Genomic DNA, 21,265 nt, shown 5'->3' with positions numbered 1-21,265 from the left:
CCCGTGCGCACACACGTGCACATGCAAACAGACACGCACACACACATACACGCGCGCCGCCTGCCGATCAAAGCGCAGACATCACAGTATTTGTCCCAGAGTGGCGTTTTTTACCGGTGACCTTGGTACCGAAATCCCTTTCAAAGCACACCTTCATGGACACGACCGTCATCTTAACCTATCCGCACATTTGCTTTCCCCCCCGCTGACGAGGAATGTAAGACCAACTTTGCAAGATTTGTTGAATGCTGATGAGCTTTTACACCCCAAAGGGTTGTATCTTGTATTTCTAACAATCCTGAACCAGCGAATGCTGTTTTAAAAAATTCAGTCTGGGTACTGTCGCAATCGTCTTTTCCATCTGCTCTGAATGACTCTCAGTGGAGCTGTATTACGGTGTGACACAGGGCAAAAACTTCTCTTCTGTTACTGGCTACTCAAGAGAATGAGCCAACCTGGGAAGCGGGGGGGAACACACCTAAATATGTAAATTCAGTACTATTCACATTTATATTTGAAATAATAAAAGTGTCAATACCTGCATTGCTTCATGTGAGTCCCTCAGCAGTAAGCCACTCATTTTCAGCTGTACATAGATCACTCACTCCCTAATCTAGTAAAAAGTGTCCAAAGAGTGACAAAGCCTGAATGCTAATGTGTAACTGCCGGCTCGTTAAGTCGTATAGCGGTATATGTGCTAAAAAGTGAACAATTTCAACCAAAGTGAAACGTGGCTTTGGTTGCCTATCAAATGCCATAATTTAGACTGGAATCACACAGAAGAGTGGCCTCCGACTGATGAATATTTTACCTCATAAAACTGTCATCTCCATATTTAATACAGAAACAAGCCAATGCCCTTGTGAGATGGCTGTCAGTTAATTATAAAACTCTCCTCAGTAAAGAGAGAGTAAAACGCTCCAAATGCAACTCTTAACTCTCCCCCCACTGATATTAGGAGGCGTCAGGGGAAATTTTCAGATTTTGCCCCTTTTTCGGGATGAAATTAATGTGACAGAAAGAAAGGCTCATTGCACAGCAGCTAGATAGAGGGTGGGAGGGCAGGGGGGGAGAGCCAGGGCAGGGAGAAGAAAGGGGGGAAATATAGCATGGGATGAGTGAGTGTGCAGGAAGAGTGGGGGAGAGACGAGAGAAAGAGGGAGAGCAGGGGGCGGAGGGGGGGATAGAGAGATGGGCGTGCATGCTAATTTTATCATTCTGCTGATAAACTTTTCCTCCAGTAATCCTCCAGCTGGGACGTGAGAACAGATAGGAGACAGGGATAGGCTCGGGAAGTCTCAGCTCATATTAAACAGTCATCCCAAACAGAACTCTCTGTTCTATTTTATTCTATTGTCTCTCTTTATTTGCTATTTTGTCTCGTTGCTCTCATCCCTCTTACCAAAATTAAGAGGATCTAGTGCACGTATGAGGCCAACTGCTCCTTTTTTGAAAAGGAAAGGGGTTTGGGGGTGTTAGTGTATACCCAACACACACACACACACAAGAACAGAGACATGCATCTGCGGTATGTCCTCGCAAATCAATAACCAATCAAAGTAATCATTGCCTCTCGACACACCGCAGCAGTCACACACATGCCCAGGACAAAGTCGGACTCATAAACGACCAGGCGGCGACCCCAGATTACACACTCCATCTCACTCCTAGTTTAACCAGGCCCATTGAGGATTATAGATACATAATGCCATGTGTACAGATTAGGTATGACAATAAACTACTGATAGCCAAAGTAAGCCCTGCCTTCTCTATTGCTATGTGCATGTGTGTGTGTGTGTGTGTGTGTGTGTGTGTGTGTGTGTGTGTGTGTGTGTGTGTGTGTGTGTGTGCCCGCTAATACTGTACTGGCATGCATGAATAAACATGATGTGTAACATAGCTGAATCGGAATGACGTCTCAGCTCAGCGACACAGTGGGTGTTTGTTTTGTGTACATGCGTGAGTGTGTGTGTGTGTGTGTGTGTGCGCGTGTTAGTGTGATCTGTTACAGAGCAGATGAAGAGGAGACCTCAGTCAGTTCCCACATCACATCATTCTGCCAGAAGGCTTTTACACTTGCTCCCAGAGTCACCCCGTGCCACAGACAAATGTGAACGCACATGCACAAACAGTGTGAAGAGTGTTCCTGTGTCTCTTACTGTTGGCGTCAGTGTCGTCACTCTTGGGAGGGGTGTGTCCTGTGTAACCAACGGCAATCCTGACCATTCGCTCGGGATTTCTTATCTTCTTCAGTCCTACAAAGACGGGAGAAGAGCGAGAAAGAGACAGAGACATATTTAGGAGATGCTCCAGACTTTGGTTTCCTTGGCAGTCGCACGCCTACTTCATTCTTCCTCCTCTGAAGCCCAGAAACAAAACTCCAAGAGATATGCATGTGGGCTGATCCATTTTCTGATCCACTAACTTGCCTCCATTGTGTCCCCTGATCGATTGGCCACAGTAGATACACTGCCTCCATGTGTGTGACTAACTTGTACCCAGCTTTAGTTTCTCTTCTCTCTCATCATTTCTCTGTTTCCCTGACCACTGTTGCTATGATACAAAGTAGACCAACCAGCGCAGAGGGAGATGGTCTTCCAGGCTATATGGTGGATGTTGTTCTCATGCCCACTGGTGTACTCTGCTGATCAGTGCCACTCACATCTGCCAGGGGATGGAATTGGGAAAAAGTGGGTCTCCTGCATTCGTCGCCACTGCGATTCATTTTGCTTCCATTCAGCAAGACCGGAGCTCGTAAATTATTACATCGTTTCTACACATAACGCACAACTGTAAGATGCCTGCGTGCTTAGGTATAGTACACTATGGGCAGGGGGTTGGTTTTATATTTATGTGGTACAGTGCCTGCTGATCTGCCCATGAGCCATCTGTCTCATCTCCAGTTCTAGTCTTTTCACGCAACGGGACTCTCAACCCACGGCCTTCACTTTGCCTCTGGCTGCACTGCATGCTCGCCTGCACGCTTCCATCTATGCACGTCTGACTTTAAATGCCACACACCTAAACACGTACTTCTGAAATGTATTATATTACTTGTGTAGTTCAAGTTATCCGAAAATAAAAAAAGATCATGCTCAGCATCGCTCCCTAGTGGAGAGAGGGTTAAAGATTCCTCAGTTTGCTGAGGAAGAGATCAGAAGAATCACTTAAGAATCGTCTTATAATAAAAAACGGATGCATTCAGTGTACATGATTCAATTTGCTGAACAACTGTGTGCGATCCACAACAACACATCCAGATGCTGTGTTTATTGGCTTAAGAGGGATGTGTGATAACAGTACCTCGAACAGGAAGGAAAATGAAAGTGACACTTGGAGCAGATTAAACCAGGGAATGTTTATAAACATGTGTCCAGCGCAATGAATGAGAAATAAAGATTTCATTAAGCAACGAGTTGAGATGGAGATAATATTGCCATGGTGATTGTGGTCATCTCTTAAATAATTCATGAAAGAATGAATAACAGTCGCAACAGTCTGAATGAAATGGTGGCTGCGTGTGTGACAATAATGACCCCCAAGAGTTTAGCCTCGAGGGAGTAAAAATGGAAACTACATTCATATGACCTAAAACTGACATATTCCCCCCCTCCCCCCTCCCCAAATGTATCCACATTCTCACCTTCACTGCCTTAGCAACCATAAGCACACATCACATGAAACACATAAACACATACATACACATGCATACACACACACACACACACACACACACACACACACACACACACACACACACACACACACACACACACACACGCCAACATTGGATTGTGACTAAATAAATGCCCAACTGGTCTGGGAGGTTGTGTGCATGCCAGGAAAGGAAATATACGACCCAATGGTCTATTTCATGCCCAAAGAGAGACACAGAGACAGATGAAAACACACGCGCACGCGCGCGCGCACACACACACAGAAAGCATCAGAATTCCTTCAGCGTGAACCACTCTCATCGTCTCTCATCCCCATCCCTTTTATGCTAAACGTCTCAAAGGCACTTATAAACCAGCTGCTCATGGGAAACGCTGGCAAGCAGCGGACGGTGAAAAACTGCCCTATCCCGACTCACTCGGAGCCCACCGACGGGACAACTCTCCCTCCGTTATTTATTTGCTGTCGGTTAACCGTGCTCCACACAGTCGCTGGTTCAGCACCAGCGTCAGTGTTTTCGGGACGGGCTAGAAGAAAAGGAAAGCCCCGCCGTTATCTCTCTCCCCCTCCATGCCTCCGTACCTTCATCGCCTCGCCTGAACCCCGAATAGAAGCACTCTGCCATCTCAAATAAAAACCGTTATTTCTCTCTTACCTTCCGGCTTGTTTTCGGCAGCCATTTCCCCTCCGCCGCGCGCCTCATCCCTCCTCCTCCTCCTCCTCTTCCTCCTCCTCCTCCTCCTCGACTCGACCTAGTGGTGGTGGTGGAGGTGGTGGAGGGTGGGGGAGGGGGGGGGGGGGGGGGGGGTAGAGCACGCGCGTGCACAGAGAGGACAGCTCAAGGAGGGGGGCGGGGCTGAGAAGAAGGGGTGGGGGGGCGAGCCTGCCGCGTTCTGCGAGACTATTGGTCAACGGCGTGAGGATTGACAGCGGGGATCCGTGATGGTGACTCGCGGAACTCTCCATCCCTCCGTTTGTTCCCGTTGGCTCCGCCCCTCCCACCCCCCGATGTTCACGCGCACTCTTCTCGCTCTCTCACGTCACTGAGCGACGTCTGTATTCGAGGACACCTTGACAGCCTCCCACAGCATCATCATCATGCTCATCATCGTCTTCTCTCTCTCTCTCTGTCTCTCTCTCACAAAAATACACACAGACACACACAACGTAGGCCTACACACACGTAGCCACTTTACACACACATACACACGCGCGCGCACATTTCTCCACATGCGAATCCGGCGGACTGTTGACAAAATGCATTGTAAGGTCGTGTCTCGCCATAAATCATGAACCCCTTGAATCTAAATGACAAGTGCTGCCTGAAAGAGGATGCGCGCTGGGTTGGCGGGTGCTGTCATTCAATGTGGTGCTGAAGCTCGCGGTGCTGAAAGGACAGCTCCACGCGAGCCTACACGGGCTGCGCGCGCTCACCGCCTGCTTTCTTTGAGCCGTGAAGTGATGATAGGTCGGTAAAACTTGTTAGACGAACTGAGAAAACGTGTCCCCCGTCTCCCCTCGTCGCCTCTGTCGGCCCCAGCAGGATGTCGTTGTATCCTTGCTGTAACGTTCCTACGGGAAGTTAAGTTTCCAGCGAGCCTAAGCTATTCTCAACGATACGGCTATTTATAATTCCGCCGTTTTATATGAGGCTATTCATTCTAAATAGCGGGGGATCACCCGGGACCATTATGTTCTTGTTTCAAACCCACACTGTCATTCTGTGCCTCCGGGTAGAATATCGCCTTTGCACCAAAGCCTCGTGTTTGACAGTCAATCCTCTCGTAGACACGCTTCACGAAAAACGAAGCTTTTGAATGGTTCGTCTTCGGCTACATACGCTTTGCGTATAGCCTCAAAGTGCAGAGGCACGCAGGGCTCCTGGCAGACAGTGTTCATGCAGGATGAATGGCCATGAGGAACGTGTAAAAGATAAATAGCCAAAAAAAGAAGGTCGAGTTAAACCCTCAAAACCGTGTGCACGTGTGCGATGCAGGACTGATGTCATTTCATAAACAACACAGCTGCAGGCCATGCACAGCGTTTGGCAGATGTAGATTTTAAAAATAAAATACAATATATATGAACAATATTAAGTGGTTTAGTGGCGGTGAATAGTACATTTACTTCGATGTTGCACTTATAATCTTGAGGCATCTTTACTTTACCAATAATAAAACTGGTTTACCAAAAATATCTTCTGTTTTTGCTAATATTAAAGTGAAACTCTTATTCATAACAACACAACACTCTATGACATCCACAAATAGTATTAGCCTAAAACAAAATGTATTACTTTAGATTAAGCTACCTTAGAGTATGGGTATTTAAAATTAGCTCCACCATGATGAGCAACAATATTAAAATGCTTCTTATTTGTTGAGTCATCAGTAATAAAAATCCAATATGAATAGAGTGGTGGAAGGATTTTTTCAGATCCTTTACTCAATACTAAAACTAGCCTACGAGTATTTTAATGCTATAGTCGGTTGTGTAAGCTAATTTACTCTATATACTTTTGGGCAAAACTATTCTATAAATTAATATGTTTTGTTTGTAAAATCTTTAAGTGCAAAAATAACTATAATCAATAGTTATAACAGATCAATAAAGTGGAGTAAATAGAACATTATGTCCTACAAAAACACAGTGAAGTACAAATAGAAAGCAGCGAGTATCAAATGTGACTTGTGTACAGTACTTAAGTAAAATAACATATAACATTCTGAAGGGGGCATTCTGACAAAGGAGTACTATAACCTTTCTATAATCACTTAAATTAAGAATTCAAATATGTTATTTTCATGACCTTGGGAAGTTTAATCAACATTTGTGAACATAGGCTATATGCTCCCCCCAAGCCACAACCAGAGAAGTAAGTCTCAAACTTATCATGAAGTATAATTGGCTTATGCTTCTCTGAAGAACATTTTGTTAATGAGTATCCACATCCACATTATGGCCCAAGGATGGGTAGTAGCTATCTGGCCTTGGGGGGCAGATATAGGCTGGAAGTAACCTCAGATACTGATACTTGTAGCGTTGGGCTATTAGAGTACTTTTACATAGTAGTATTGCTACTTTTACACAACATATGAATACTTCTTCCATCACTGCAACAAATGACAAAAGTAAAACGAGAGAAAGCTGTCGGCCAACTGGCAGCAGAGCAACAGAGATAGAAGAAATTGGATTACCAACTGGGAAAACTGCCCCGGGGTCCACACCGCCAACAGCCCCCGATTCAACAATGTGGCAATTAAGATAGCTAATTTGTGGTTTAACTATGGGCTAACATGGCATGATAAAGGTTGCAACTGGTACTACTTTGGAGAAGAGAAATTCTCGTTATAACATGAATTTAAAGTAACATTTCTTAATAATTAAATGACTGTAACGTTTGAACAGGCATAAACATCAGTTGCTAAAGTTAATAAAAAATGAGCATCTTTGTTATTGCATTCAGTGAAACGAGTCACCCTTTTATCACCCGTCTTTGGCGCTGACGAGCTCAAACACAACCAGCAGAGGGCGACAGAGCAACTTCCGCTCGTCATTTGACCAACCAATCAACGTTCAGAACACTGGAGGGGTGGGCGGGACCTTACCAAACGCAAACATGGCGGCGTCCTTAGATGATGATTTCGAGTTTGATAACCAGGATTACTACTCTCTGCTCAACGTCAGGAAAGAGGTACGGTTTGTTCAGCGTCGCAGGGACGCCGAATAGTGACGCACCTTTCGCCGTGATTGTCGGGTAGATTTTGGCTTCGCGAAACCGCTCTGCAGTCGGTGCATCGTCCTCCAGCAGAATAACGGTGTTCTTCCTCAGCACCATCATCCTCGGAGGTTCAGACCGGTTGCTGCTGCAGAGGCATGGGAAGCGGGATATTTAGCAGCTGCTTTACTGGAATGCAGGCAGTGTTTGCATGTTAGAGCAAAAATAATATTTCTACGATTAGCACCTTCTCAAATCTCAGTTTTCACTAAACAGGCGAGTCTGAGAGGCCTGCCAAGGACTTATCCTTGGAGGTGCAACTGGATAACGTTAACATTAAGTAGTTACCCTGGCAGACACTGAAGCCCAACAGGAACTACGTAGTCAGACTTTAATTCCTTTATTGATGTCAGTAGCCTCGTAGCTGTTTCTTTAAAAGACAGGATGCTTTCATGCAGCAGTGTTGTCTCAGCACCCAGGAGTGGAGCTGAATTAGTTTATCAATCAATCAACTGAGTGAAAATCATTATCAATTTTGATAATTATTTTCAATCAAAAACGCTGGTTGCTGGTTCCAGCCTCTCAAATGTGAAGATGTCATACTTGAATGTGTCTTATGTAATTGAACTGAACTGTTAAATCAATCAATCAATCAATCAAATGGCAATTTAAAGACCTGACCTTTTCTGGCATTTTACTGACCAAACCATTAATGATTTCAGTTAATTAACAAAGTGTTGCATCAATAGTGAGAATAATTGCTAGTTGTAGCCTTACTCACAAGTGAGACCTGCCCTGCTCTTTTGTGACAGGCGACATTGGAGGAGCTGAAGGCGTCGTATCGGAGGCTGTGTATGCTCTACCATCCTGACAAGCATCGAGACCCAGAGCTGAAGAGCCAGGCTGAACAGCTCTTCAACCAGGTGCACCAGGCATATGAGGGTAAGGATGATTGGCTTGCACCAGTTGGAATACAACCCATTAGAAATACCAATACAATTAAGCAGGGTGACATGAGAAAAATGGCATTCAAAGCACACGACGTAACATCAAGACTAAAGTGAGCCGTATTTCCCCTCAGTGCTGAGTGATGCTCACTCCAGAGCCATCTATGACATCTTTGGGAAGAAAGGGTTGGAGGTGGAAGGCTGGGAGGTATGTATTGTGTGGCATAAATCTCTTGTGGTTTTGCTGCTACATCATACGTGCTTCACATTATGTCTTCATACCTTATCGTGGCGATGCTCTGTAGGTGGTGGAGAGGAAGAGAACTCCAGCAGAAATTCGGGAGGAGTACGAAAGACTGCAGAGAGAAAGAGAAGAAAGGAGACTGCAGCAAAGGACTAACCCCAAGGTATGTTGGTCACAGTAACACCTCATCCATCTCACTTCACCACTTTCACTGTATTTCACTCCCTCGTTGTCCAGGGCACCATCAGCGTGGGTGTGGATGCAACAGACTTGTTTGACCGCTATGATGAGGACTTTGAAGAGATGCCAGGAGGAGGATTTCCTCACATTGAAATCAACAAGATGCACATTTCCCAGTCCATAGAGGTACAACAAAACACACACTGACTTAGTGGTGACCTTCCACGCTGCTACTCGTCTAAGCCAGGTGCAACTTTCCTGTCTTTCCTCAGGCTCCTTTGACGAACATTGACACGGCAGTGCTGTCTGGTTCGCTCTCTACGCACAACGGGAACGGAGGGGGCAACATTAACATGACCGTACGAAGAGTCACGTCAGCCAAGGGCTGGGGAGAGGTACACAGACACACACACACACACACACACACACACACACACACACACACACACACACACACACACACACACACACACACACACGTGTTAAATGTTAGGACGGGATAATAATGACTGTTTTGTTCATTTTGGCTCTGACTTGTCCTCCTGTAATCACACATTTCTGTGCGTTGGTCTCTGCAGGTTGAGTTGGGTGCAGGAGACATACTTGGACCTCTTATTGGGTTAAAGGTGTTCCGCAACATCACTTCCCGGTGGTAAGGCCTTATTGTTTGATATAGGAGACGATAATACACACCGTATTAACATATGAACGCCATTCTCTGTCCATCTGACGTCCTCTTTCTTTTCTATCTCCTGTGTGTCCAGTTTCTTGACAGCCCAGTGCGGTTTGCAGTTCTCTCCACGGGGTTTGCGGCCAAGCTGTTCTCTGATGACGGCACGCCACCTGGACCAGAACACCATGGGTTATCTGCAGTGGCGCTGGGGGCCCAACAGTGCCATGACCACCAGCCTGGTCCGAGACACAAAGAGCACCCACTTTACTCTCGCTCTGCAGGTACACACAAACATAAGCACAAACAAAAATGCATATACACTTTAGGTAGGCAGGCATATGTGGTGAATATGACTTCCTTTTCCCTGATATCTGCTATTATCTCACTCTGTATACTAATATGGATCCTGTCTTCCTTCTCTCCCAACCCCACGTCTTCCAGCTGGGCGTGCCTCACTCCTACCTGATGATGAGCTACCAATACAAGTTCCAGGATGAGGACCAGACCAAAGTGAAAGGCTCTGTTAAGTACGTATGTCTGATTATCCCATGTCAAAAGACTTATTTTCTGTAAATCACGTTTACTTGGCAGTCAGTGTGCAAAAATAAGGCAATGCGGGGGGAAAAAATCTGTTGATTTTGAAGGAAATTCCTCATTAGAGCAACGAAAAATTGAAAATTGCTGTTGTTCCCGATATTAAATTATGCGGGACTCGAAGGATTTTTTTTTTAATGTAATTTTCTTGTCATGGCAAGAAAATTTTGATGATTCTATAACTTTTTTGACAGTGAAAATATTTCACAATTACAACAATTAAATGTAGTATTTTATAAAAAATATTTTCTTTTTTTTTAAATACTGTACTATATTTATAATTATGCATAGAGCATAATTTCAAGAAAGAAACTAATTACAGTTAGGAAAATAAATCAAATGACAGTTCATATACACTATTAAAAGAGCTGCAGGAGATAAAAACAACAACATACTAGGAGCATATTAACATAATTAAAAATTCATAAAATACATAAAACATTAATGTAAAAGGGGGAAATATAACAATAGAAGAGAAAATATATAAGTTGTAAAAAGAAAGGTTGTTTGAAAATGTTTGATTTTTGTGTTCCTCCCCTTGCAGGACTGGCTGGTTTGGTACTGTGGTGGAATATGGAGCAGAGAGGAAGATCAGCCGACACAGTGTCCTGTCAGCCACTGTCAGCATCGGGGTCCCTCAGGGAGTCACACTCAAGATCAAGTACTGGCCATTCCAAACTATGATGTCATTCTCTCGTGGGTCCTTATCTGCCTGCACTATTAACTAATGTGTGTGTGCTGGTGTTTCTGGTGCAGGTTGGCACGTGCCAGTCAGACATACCTGTTTCCAGTCCACCTAACAGATCAGCTGCTACCCAGTGCTGTCTTCTATGCCACTGTGGGACCCCTGCTGATATACATGGCCCTCCACAGACTGGTCATCATCCCATTTACACAAGCACAGAAAGAGCAGTGAGTCCAACGCCTCTGATACTCAATTACCCAATCCTTTGAACTTCTCCTTAAAGTGGCAGTCTGTAAGATTTGAGATATGTTGCTTCTAGCGGCCTCTTTGGCGGTATTTGGAGTTGCAGGTGAGCCTCTGGGACCTCATCTCCCAGAGTTCCTTTGGCAACCGAACAGTGTCGACTTTCTCTCATCTGCGTGATGCCTTCAAACCCTAACCCTCCACACTGAAAGGAGGTCTGTCATTTTTCCCTCGTTAGCGGTCACTTTGCTTCTTGATTACTTGCCCTTCTTCACTCCCTCACTTAGTTTTTTGGTTTCTTTTTCTTGGGACTGGAAGTTGAATGGTCGTCTTTCTCTGATCCTCCATTGTGAGTCAGCAGTAATGAAATGTACCTGGTCAAACACTTTAGACTAGAGGGAGCCTGACTCAGCAGTTGGAAGTTACTGATTTCCGATTGCAATGAAATGCAGCATACGCTTCAGTGACTAGCTGCACCTGGGCAGACTAACCGCTGCTGACTGATGTAATAAGTAGGTTATAAGCGTCACTAATTTTGTGCTGGAATGTCACCACAGACACAGAGATCCTATTTAAGTAATAAGACAATTAAATAGATGAAAATGTTACGGAATGCCACTTTAAGCTTTTGCTTTTTTACATCATTTAGATGCGTTTAATTGTTAAACTCCATCAGCTGAAGAGTACTATACAGCCATTATTTTTTGCAGAGATGCATTATTTTGATTATGGGTGCCATTAATACTACTGAGTTACTTACATGGTTACACTGGCACTGTCATCATAGCAGGCCTCCACAGTGAATCCCGGTGGGTGATTGTTTCTGTCTGCTTTGTGCTTCTCAGAGATCTGGAACTGCAAAGGAAGAGCTCAGCCACAGACATCGCCAAGAAGAAGAACGAGGCGGAGTCTGCTGTGAGCGCTCACATTCACATGCAAACACAGTTATACGTTGTGTGTGTGTGTGTGTCGGGGAGGATCAATGATCATTGTTTCTAGGTTCAGCTCTCCTCATTTCCCCTGAAAACCTTTTTCCTATGCTATTCCATTTTGTTCTCCTCCTCCTCCTCTACCCCTCCTCCTCCTCTTTCTCCCTCGGCTCCTCTGCAGGTTCTGCTGATGCAGGAGTCTGTGAGGAGAATCATAGAAGCGGAAGAATCCAAGATGGGTGAGGGAACACACACACACACACACACACACACACACACACACACACACACACACACACACACACACACACACAGACACTACACCAGGGTGAGAAACTGAGAACCTTTTTCAGACAAAGCTTGGTAAAAATCATATGAAAAATACATACACACCCAGTGTTACTTGAAAGCACTAAAGGTTTACACTGTATGTTTCTCTCCAGGTCTGATCATCCTGAATGCCTGGTATGGAAAATTTGTGTCCGACACCAGCCAGAAGCAGGAGAAAGCAAAGGTCATTGACGTCACTGTGCCTCTGCAGTGTCTGGTCAAGGACTCCAAACTCATCCTTACCGAGGCCTCTAAGGTGTGTGTGTGTGTGTGTTTGTGTTTGTGCTTACATGTCAGTGTCTCCATTTGATTATCCCCAAATCTGTTTGCATGCATATGCATTGTGTGTCCGTGTGCAGGCAGGTTTGCCGGGCTTCTTCGACCCCTGTGTAGGAGAGGAGAAGAGTCTCAAGTTACTGTACCAGTTCAGAGGTGTCATGCACCAAGTCATTTGTGCAGACACCGAGTCGCTACGGATACCCAAACAATGTTAGTATGCAGCCACTTTACCCAGAAGACACATTATTATAAGCGTGTACCTGCATTCTAATACGGCGTATACATGCATCCATGTTTATAATATTTTGATTTTGTCTTTTCAGCTCACAGAATCGAGTCCGAGTCCTAGGAGCCCTCGGCTGTCGTAGCACCAGGGAGCGACATGCAGATAAAAGAGACTTTGTATAAAAAGATGAACCCAAGAATGGAGGGGGACACATCAACAATAAGTCTGTCTCCTCGGGTCCTCTTCTGACATGGTAATAGTGAATCTGTTTATCGACTATCCACTCCTCCCTCTCCTGTGGGCCGTCTCCGGGTTTCAGCAGAACACAGGAGTCAGCTCAGAGTTTCTACAAGGTGTTACCCTTTTATGTCTCTAGTCTGCTACACCTGCCTGCTGCAGAAGACCAGACACTGGCACTGAACATAGTTTTACATATGCACTACACAGAAGGACAGATGGTCACTGCGGACGTGGTGGCCATTCGGTGAGCTAAAAGTGCACATAAATTGAAACAAACGAGCTGTACCGTGATTTTATTTTACCCCGTATCATTGTAGTCTCTGTCATGTATGTGTGTCACCCTGGTAGGTTTTCCTCTGATAATGTTATAACGGTCAGTTCACTAACTCGTGCAAATGTTTAGAGTGACATTATGCGGGATCGTGTCTCAGTGGCTGGCCAGGACTGAGGATCGATAGCGTAACTCGTGTTTTTGTTTACCCGTTGAAATGTCCTACCTAATTTATTATGCCTTTGAGTGACATGTCTGCTGCTCAGGTGTGAACTGGTGCTCAAAACCTATATCTCCCTCTGACGGTTGGGATAGATCAGGCGAAGGAGGGATTTTACAGGGAAAGTGATAAATATGCCCTTTGACGGTAGTGATCCAAACAGGAAGAGACGGCCTTGAATTCTTCATACATATTGTTTCAATAATTCAGGCTAGACTGCAATTTAAAGGCAGAAGTTCCACTTCAATTGGATTTGCGTCAGTATTTATTGATCGTCGCTGTGCAGTTGCAGCCCAAACCAAATTTCATACAATGATTATTAAATGGGAAGGTTATAGTTTCTCCTTTTACAGGTGTACTTCCAGTCCCAAGGCCCCTATAACCGTAACTACTGGTATTTGTAATAATTTAACAGAAAATAAGACATGAACAAGGATATTGCTGCTGTGATGCGACCAGTAGAGGGCGTAGGTCAGCCTCTCATTAAGGTTGTGTTTGTTATTGAAAAGGTCACTGTAACGGATTTGTGACTGGTGCTGATCTGAGCCATGACAAAAACAATTTGACCGTTTATGGCACATTTACATGGCTGCATTTATTGATCGGCCTTTGTTCACCAGTCCTGTGCCATATATTTTAATTTTATGTTCTCCCTTTTTTAAAATTTAAATATTGAATTAATGTGCTTATGCCATGTCACTTCTTATACATGGTCATTTATATGATGCTAAAACCATGCTTGTCACTTGGTAGTCTTTTAAGTGATAACCTCTTACATCTTATCAGTGGAGAGTTTAACATGGGAAATCTAATATCCTCTGATGCACTTTGTGTTCACATAAGTAAGACAGGTGTTGCACAGAATTCCCAACGTTTTTAATATCAAATGAGTTCGTGAATTATTTCTCATTTCGTTGGGAGACACCTTCATGGGTGATGAGGAATCCTGCACTCATCAAAACACGTACCCTAAATGCATTTTATTTAATACAAACGTTAACATTTTGCACAACATGTACAATGTTCAAGACATAGTAGAGGCTGGTTGTCATGGAAGTTGTGCTGAAGCCGCTAATTAAAGCTGTACACTTGTACTGAACTCCCAAGTGAACAAAGAAGCTATTATGACTAGTGTGGTTGACTTAATATGGTGCCCTCCATTGATGAATTCAGTTTTTTTCTCCATTGGTGTGATTGACCTGCAAGGTTTGGGTAGGCAGTAAAAACAGTCAGCATTGAGATGGATGTTTTGGTATTTAGGGGGAAGGACGTCCATCTCTATAGTGAGATCCATAGTGGTCTTGCATTGGGATCACTACTGCAGCAGCCATTTTGCACAGATATTGTTTGTAGCATTTGTTTTCTCGCATTTTTTTAAATGTTCCATTGAGTATTTTGATAGGTTAGCTGGTCACCTCTGCTCTAGTGCCACCATGAGGCCAGCAGAAAGACTGCTCCCTGCTGTTACACTCCAGCCCATCATCCCAACTGACCCACATTAGTATGTAAATATACTGTATGTATGATCGATGAGCCTGTGTTCTCTGTCCTGTAAAGATTACAATAAATATGAAGCGATGAAGATTCTGGTTTCATTTCAAGAGCATTAGAGATGATCCAGTCACCAATATAAAATCCCCTTTGCTCTTATAAAGACAAAAAGCGTCAAGTTAAAATGGTAACTCTTTATTTACAATAGTTTACAGTAGTTTCACAGAAACAGTTTGCACCACAGTACAGACAACGCTTTCTCAATAAAGGGGATAGGATAACCCAAGATCAGACTAAACGAGCTGTATCACAATAAGCATTGCTAACATTAATTACACTGATGTCTTAAAGACGCAGACTCAAATGCAAAGAGAAATTTGTGCCTGTAGATGTCTCCTCAGGTTCTCATCAAGACATGGATGTCCTGGGAAACAGCAAAAAGTTTTAGGCCTTGAAACATCTTATAAACATCACCATCTGATGATTTTTAAGATCTCACGATTGCTGGGTATGAACCATTTAACCAATGTTTGTAAAACCCAGAAGACGAGTGCAGAGATGAACTTTGAACTCTTTCAACGTCATGTGTTACACACCGAACATTCATTGTGTGTGTGTCTATGGTTGCCCAGTCAAGTAATTGATTCTGCATTGTAAAATCCCATCCTGGACTAATATAAAAAGTTTCTGAGTCTAAAATCTGTCACTACAGTATGGCTTTTATATAATCAGAAACAAAAGCAGATGACACATGAATAACAAAGCTTAAATTCCAAATTTCCAGCAAGTTTTAGGGAAAAAAGTGCCCTAAAAAAACATTTTTTTCCATAAATCCACTGCATATGGAAGTAACAATACTGCTGTGAAAATGTTAGTGAGGTGAAAAGAGAGATCTGTTCTTTAAATCGGACCCTTCAGAGACAAAACAAACCGACCCTGCCCATAGTACTTTGTCAATATCCTTTTCTCCGTCTTACAAAAGACCAAAAACTATGGAACTCTGTTGCGCCATAGCAGCACATGCATTGTCAGCACCCCAACACAGTGTCAACCATTCCAACAAACACACCCGCATGCATAATTTCAACTGGACTCTTGAGAGAATATTTCTAACAATACTATTCCAGTTAAGATAGCTTTTATTCTTTTGATACTTAAACAGGACGGCCATAGGAGTTCCCTTCTATAAATAGAATTGTCTCTGAAAACACTTGTCATGAGGATGAAACGGTTGAAAACCAAAGTAAATAATAGTTTTGAAAACAAAAGTATTTATGAACAATACCGCTGCTCAATCTTGTCACAAAAATGCAGCAAAAACCATGACCAGAGGCAAAAGAAAATACATTTAGTGAAAACTCTGTCATCTGAATCTCAATAGTTATCTGGCTTTTTTTTTTTTTTTTAATCTGTGGAATAACAAGTTATTATTTATGAAAAAAAAAAATTCTCGTGAAATAAGAGCACTGTTTAAACATTTTTTAAAAACACATTTCGTGAAAGCTTCACGTGTGGCGAGGAAACACCTTGATTCAGAGGAATAGCCGAGGCTGGAAGACAGTTTGTGAAGGAGGAGAGGGACAAGCGCTTGGTTGGTTCAGTTGTAAGGGGTTCAAGCCTCAAAGATATTCTTTCGCAAAGTCTTAAATAACAAAACAGGGCAACAAACATGTGAAGCGGATGCAGACTCTGGTCTCTTATCCTAATATCTTTGTTCTATTGGATTATACCTCAGCTTAATACTATAGCACCATCTGAAGCAAATAACACAAGGCCTTACTCTTTTCTCATTTTTAACAGTTCATTGTGTAGCAAGAAGCATGTAAGGTAAATCAAATCCAGTTTAATCAGAAAGTCATATGTATTCTTTAAAAAAAAAAAAAAAGTGAGAAAAGTGCAAACTGTCTTTCCCACAAATCCCAGCATGCACCATAGTGGGTGGCAGTTGTGAGGATATTCTCTCTATATGGCAGTTCAAATGTTTCCAGTGTTCACGAGACACCAAGTCCCAACAGTAGAGGTTTGCTGCTATGCTAATGTCATCTACAGACAGACATCCATTCAGTGATTGCCTTACGCAGAGTCTGTAGGGAAGCAGGAACAGACCTTAGTAAATCTAAAACAGCACTCAAACTGTTTTCAAATGGGATAAGGGCTTGGGATAGGTCCACTAAAGTGTTTATAGAAAATATGATTTCATGGCTGGCCATGAAGGACAGAGACTGAAGGGTGCAAGACCTGAATTTGAGGAAGGTTCAGCCCAGCAGGTGAAGGGGGACACAGGAGTGGAAAGGGTCAGAGTTCAGGGTTCATTTCAGCCTGGGTTCAGTCTAGCAGATGCTTGCGCGGGCCTACACGCGAGCGGTGGGAGCGGCGGGCATCTAGGGTTCCGTGCGACTCTCTGCAGCTCTGGCACACATATGACTCTGGCACGTGGCTTTTGCGGATCTTGGCACACGACAGGTGGATCCAGGTATTACACTTGTTGCACTCGATCATGGCCCGGCCCGCAAAAGGCTTCATGCAGAAACACGTCACTAGGTCCCACGAGTCATCATCTGCGAAGACAAGAGCATACGCCGAGTTAAACTTGGTCACTTTGTCAAACTTTTACCAATGCAATATATGCATTATTATGAAACCTTACCCGAGTCTACCATGATGTCCTCATCCTCTCCTGATCCATCTTCATCTCTGAACACCACCTGTTTCCCCTGGCGGAACACTGTTCGGCTTCCTGCAAAGCCTTCCACCTTCTGCACCTTTACCACCCCTTCTTCAAGGTCGTGACCATCCCAGTTTTGATCCTCCTCATTGGGCTCCACCTTGCAGGAGGCTGGGCTAGGAAGGCTCTGGGGGTGTAGAGGAATGCTGATATCATCTTCAGGCTCTTCTTTGATCATACGGCCACCAAAGGAGACGGGGTACTGCAGCTCGGGGATTGTTGAGTGGGCCTGCTGAATCCCACCTTCTTCACCAGCCGCATGCTCCCTGTCCTTTCTCCTTTTCTTCTTCTTTAGCTTGTCAGCTTTCCTGCGGTCATCTGGGTGCAGAGTAGTGATTGTGTGCTGCAGAAGGGAAAAAGTGACATGTATGTTGAAAGAAATGAGGAGGAATTTATGAGGGCTAAGATGTGGCATCAATTCAACTCACATCTTTCTTGGTGTGACTGGACATTGTGGGTCCTGGCTGTGGACGTTTCCTGCTCCTGTCCTGGGGGACCTTAGGAGAGCGCTGGGGACAGGAGGTTGGGGGTCCCGAGGTCCAGCCATCACTGTCAGCTGTGCTGCCTGTACTGTTTGGAGGACTGGAACTACTGCGCAATGCAGAGTCCTGTTACAAAAAACAAATAACTAGGGGTTAGTGAGTTCAAACTCACATCTGGAGAAAAACATCAACAGATTCGTCCATTTAATAATAATAATAAGACAGCTTGAAACTATGATGATTTGGCAGTCCTTTGTTATAATTTTAATTTGTATTAAATGTCATTGTGTCCTCAAGATCTTCAGAAAGTGTTGGAAATTCCATTGTCTAACAATGCAGCGAGGTTGCTGTTATGAATCCATTTCAGTGACCTGACAAGCAATGCTAAAGTCAGGGCACACCCCCAGAGCCCCGCTAACTGGCTCCACATCCTTGCGGAAAGCTTTGTTAAATACTGCCATGACAGTTTGAATGTTGGGCTGCACTATTTATCATATTACATTTTCCAACTTTATTATAATTATTATTTTGTATTATTATTTACTCATTCTAACGTGACAATAAATGATCCGTTTTTGGATTATAAAAGGAGATCAGGTGCATAAAAGCTTCACTAACTGTCAACAAATGACCGGACAGCCTTGTGTTATGTAACGAAATGTGTGCATACAGAGGGAGCAGATGGAAATTAATTTGTCATGTGAAACAGAAGAGGGCATCTAGAGGCTTTTACCTGTTGGAGTTTGGGGGGGAAATGGTTTGTGTAACGACAGACACTAAATCCAACACGTAAAAGCTTCCCTTGATAACAGGACAGAGATTCACTCAATGTTTTAAGGAAGTGGGGGTGCATGTTTTAATTACCATGGTTTTAATAAAAATAATTAAGTCAACAATTATAAAGGAGGTGGACTGAGGAAGATGGATATGATCTGATGGACAGTGTGCCAAGGACTATTTGACATACACACGTGTAATTTTAATGAGATATTACAAATTCAGACAATAAGCAATTTTTGTCAGCTGTCCTTTCTGCATTTGGCAGATTAAAGCGTGCTGCTTTTTTTTTTTTTCCAGATTATGAGTTTAACTGCTTCGTTTTTGTGTAATATATAACACACAACCCGCATGTCGAGCTTTGGTGTGTCAAAAGGGGGCGCTTTTGTATCTTGATCTCGCTGCTCTGGGGCATAAGGCAATTATGAAAATCGACCACATTATGAAGGGAACCGACGTCGCAGAACTGAAAACCTCAGGGTTAGACCTGAAGAAGATACAAATCCTGCTTCGTAGTACAAGCCTCAGGCTATTTTCTCAGCGGTTTATTTGACTGTTTACATGTTGAAACACACCGTAACGAAATACAACAATCCTCGGAGGTAACAAAATGTAACGTGAGCTGAAATAAGAGAGCCTTAGTCAACACTAAAAAAGATGGCATGTGTATATAAGTGTTACATCAGGCAACAACTGCTTAATTCACTCACCTCTTGTGGGTATGGGATGTAACCGGCATAGGCCAAGACAAACGTGCAAAACTTGTTAAAATCCTCCACTGTCCTCCTCCTCCTGTATGGCGGACTGAAACCCTGAAACAGTCATTTAAACATCAGCTGTATGATCAAACAAACATGCCGACACGGTGTTGACGACCGAGCGGAACATCACCATAACACTAAGCGACACTCGGCGGCCGCGACGCAACAAAACTCAACGACACACACAATTAACATGTTGACAAACATAAGCTAAAGTTTGATTAACTTAATCGAATGGACACGTCAGTGAACCTTGCCACCAAACCCACCAACCCCCCACACCCACAAACAATCTAAACACGGCAGCTAATATTAGCTAGGTCAGCTAGCAACAGACAGCAAATAAGTAACTAATGCTAAGAAGGTATCTGCTAGCTAGAGTCGGTGGAGTTTTAACGATCAGAATAAAATTATGAAGCAACAAATACATTCTAATTAAAGAACGTCAGAGAGTCTCACGGTGTCTCGAAGGCGGTCAGAATCAGACAACTGTTAACTGACGATAAAAGCAGATGGCGTGAATACGATGGCCAGTAAGGCGACATTAATGTTAGCATGATTCGCAATGGTGATGGAATGTTTTCTTTTCGATGAAACGTTATGCTAGCTCTAGCGTGAACACTCTTTACAAAAAGTAGTAAAGCCACTGACTCACTCTTTCACGCGGTCTCTAGTAGTGAAAGATGACAGCTTAAACTAAGCTTACCCGAATTCTGAGAACATGTTACTTATTTTATTTCTGCACCAACAGCTAACATTTTGACAGCATTAGCGCGGTAAGCTAACGCTAACAAGCAGCTGCTACAGCGTGTGGTGACAACCTCGATCAAGTTGACGTTTGCTAACATAGTTAGCCATGTCTGCAAACTACTCACTGTGAAACAGTTACATAAAAGCACTCACCTCGGTCTGATATGCATGAGATGTCGATGGGTTTATGTCACCCATCTTCGCCCAGTACCTGGCCACCTGGCGTTTTTTCCCCTCGATAACGTGACAAACCAAAGCAGCGGACTACTCGACACGAACCCGTAAACACCGAGGTTACCTAGCTTGTGCTTGCTAGATAACGTTACCTTTCAGCTAACGTCGTCAACGTTACTTATGCTAAAACTCGAAGCAACAGTGTTGACTCAGTTTGCCATCAAAACCAACGATAACGTCAACTGCACTAATCGGCTCAAAGTTGTAAACCGTGTCTCCATGAATAGTAAACGCTACTAATGTATTTACACCGAGCTGCACGATAATGTCTTCTGTTAATTCGGTATACTGACTGTTGGGGGAGCGGTTCGCTTCGGCTGTCACCAGGCAGCTGCCTGCCCCCTGTTCTTCTTCTTCATCATCATCGTGGTTATGGCATCTAGTGAACAAAAGGGTGCAATACCGCCCCCCTTTGGCGTGTGGCGTAATTCCTCCGGGCATGTTTCAAGACGTGTAAAGTTAGCCTCAACCTCTGTACATAGCCTACAATCAGTGTGTACAGTGAGAATCGAACATCCAAGTGAAGCAATATTAAGCCAAAGAGATTTGAGTTGATGGTCTTCCACTCAATGATTTTCTCTTGGAAGTTGT

At 43.7% G+C, this 21,265-nt stretch overlaps 3 protein-coding genes across 6 annotated transcripts in view; 1 reads left to right on the top strand and 2 right to left on the bottom strand.

Moving 5' to 3' along the window:
• The window catches only part of LOC311027702 (calmodulin-binding transcription activator 1-like), a 45,560-nt gene extending 41,095 nt beyond the window's left edge, over positions 1-4,465 (bottom strand). For all 4 annotated transcript variants that reach the window (XM_084031842.1, XM_084031843.1, XM_084031844.1 and 1 more), the window contains exons 1-2: positions 4,331-4,465; positions 2,160-2,255 (exon numbers count right to left, since the gene is read on the bottom strand). In XM_084031842.1, coding sequence (XP_083887968.1) covers positions 2,160-2,255; positions 4,331-4,355 — 121 coding nt within the window. In that variant the 5' untranslated portion in view covers positions 4,356-4,465. The remainder of the gene's footprint in view (positions 1-2,159; positions 2,256-4,330) is intronic.
• Positions 4,466-7,264: 2,799 nt separating this feature from the next.
• On the top strand, positions 7,265-14,216 carry dnajc11b (DnaJ (Hsp40) homolog, subfamily C, member 11b). The gene is made up of 16 exons (XM_084032171.1): positions 7,265-7,369; positions 8,206-8,335; positions 8,475-8,548; positions 8,646-8,747; positions 8,822-8,950; positions 9,037-9,159; positions 9,343-9,416; positions 9,529-9,718; positions 9,879-9,964; positions 10,576-10,692; positions 10,788-10,943; positions 11,805-11,874; positions 12,070-12,127; positions 12,332-12,474; positions 12,578-12,707; positions 12,821-14,216. The coding sequence occupies exons 1-16, from the start codon at positions 7,295-7,297 to the stop codon at positions 12,844-12,846; spliced, it is 1,683 nt and encodes a 560-aa protein (XP_083888297.1). The 5' UTR covers positions 7,265-7,294; the 3' UTR covers positions 12,847-14,216.
• A 903-nt stretch (positions 14,217-15,119) lies between these two features.
• On the bottom strand, positions 15,120-20,965 carry phf13 (PHD finger protein 13). Its single transcript, XM_084032182.1, has 5 exons — positions 20,594-20,965; positions 19,640-19,741; positions 18,099-18,278; positions 17,593-18,013; positions 15,120-17,503 (listed from the first exon to the last, which is right to left on the bottom strand). The coding sequence occupies exons 1-5, from the start codon at positions 20,636-20,638 to the stop codon at positions 17,271-17,273; spliced, it is 981 nt and encodes a 326-aa protein (XP_083888308.1). The 5' UTR covers positions 20,639-20,965; the 3' UTR covers positions 15,120-17,270.
• Between the last annotated feature and the right edge of the window lie 300 nt (positions 20,966-21,265).

This window comes from Eutrigla gurnardus (genome assembly GCF_963514095.1).
Source record: "Eutrigla gurnardus genome assembly, chromosome: 2".
NCBI lineage: Eukaryota > Metazoa > Chordata > Actinopteri > Perciformes > Triglidae > Eutrigla > Eutrigla gurnardus.
This window is presented reverse-complemented; position numbering and strand designations above follow the sequence as displayed.

Coding starts and splice junctions, on each gene's coding strand:
- dnajc11b (XM_084032171.1), top strand. CDS start 7,295: ATGGCGGCGTCCTTAGATGATGATTTCGAGTTTGATAACCAGGATTAC. Junction 9,719..9,878: donor ACTTTACTCTCGCTCTGCAG/GTACACACAAAC, acceptor CACGTCTTCCAG/CTGGGCGTGCCTCACTCCTA. Junction 10,693..10,787: donor GGAGTCACACTCAAGATCAA/GTACTGGCCATT, acceptor TTTCTGGTGCAG/GTTGGCACGTGCCAGTCAGA.
- phf13 (XM_084032182.1), bottom strand. CDS start 20,638: ATGGGTGACATAAACCCATCGACATCTCATGCATATCAGACCGAG. Junction 18,014..18,098: donor CCAGTCACACCAAGAAAGAT/GTGAGTTGAATT, acceptor TCCCTTCTGCAG/CACACAATCACTACTCTGCA. Junction 17,504..17,592: donor GGACATCATGGTAGACTCGG/GTAAGGTTTCAT, acceptor TTGTCTTCGCAG/ATGATGACTCGTGGGACCTA.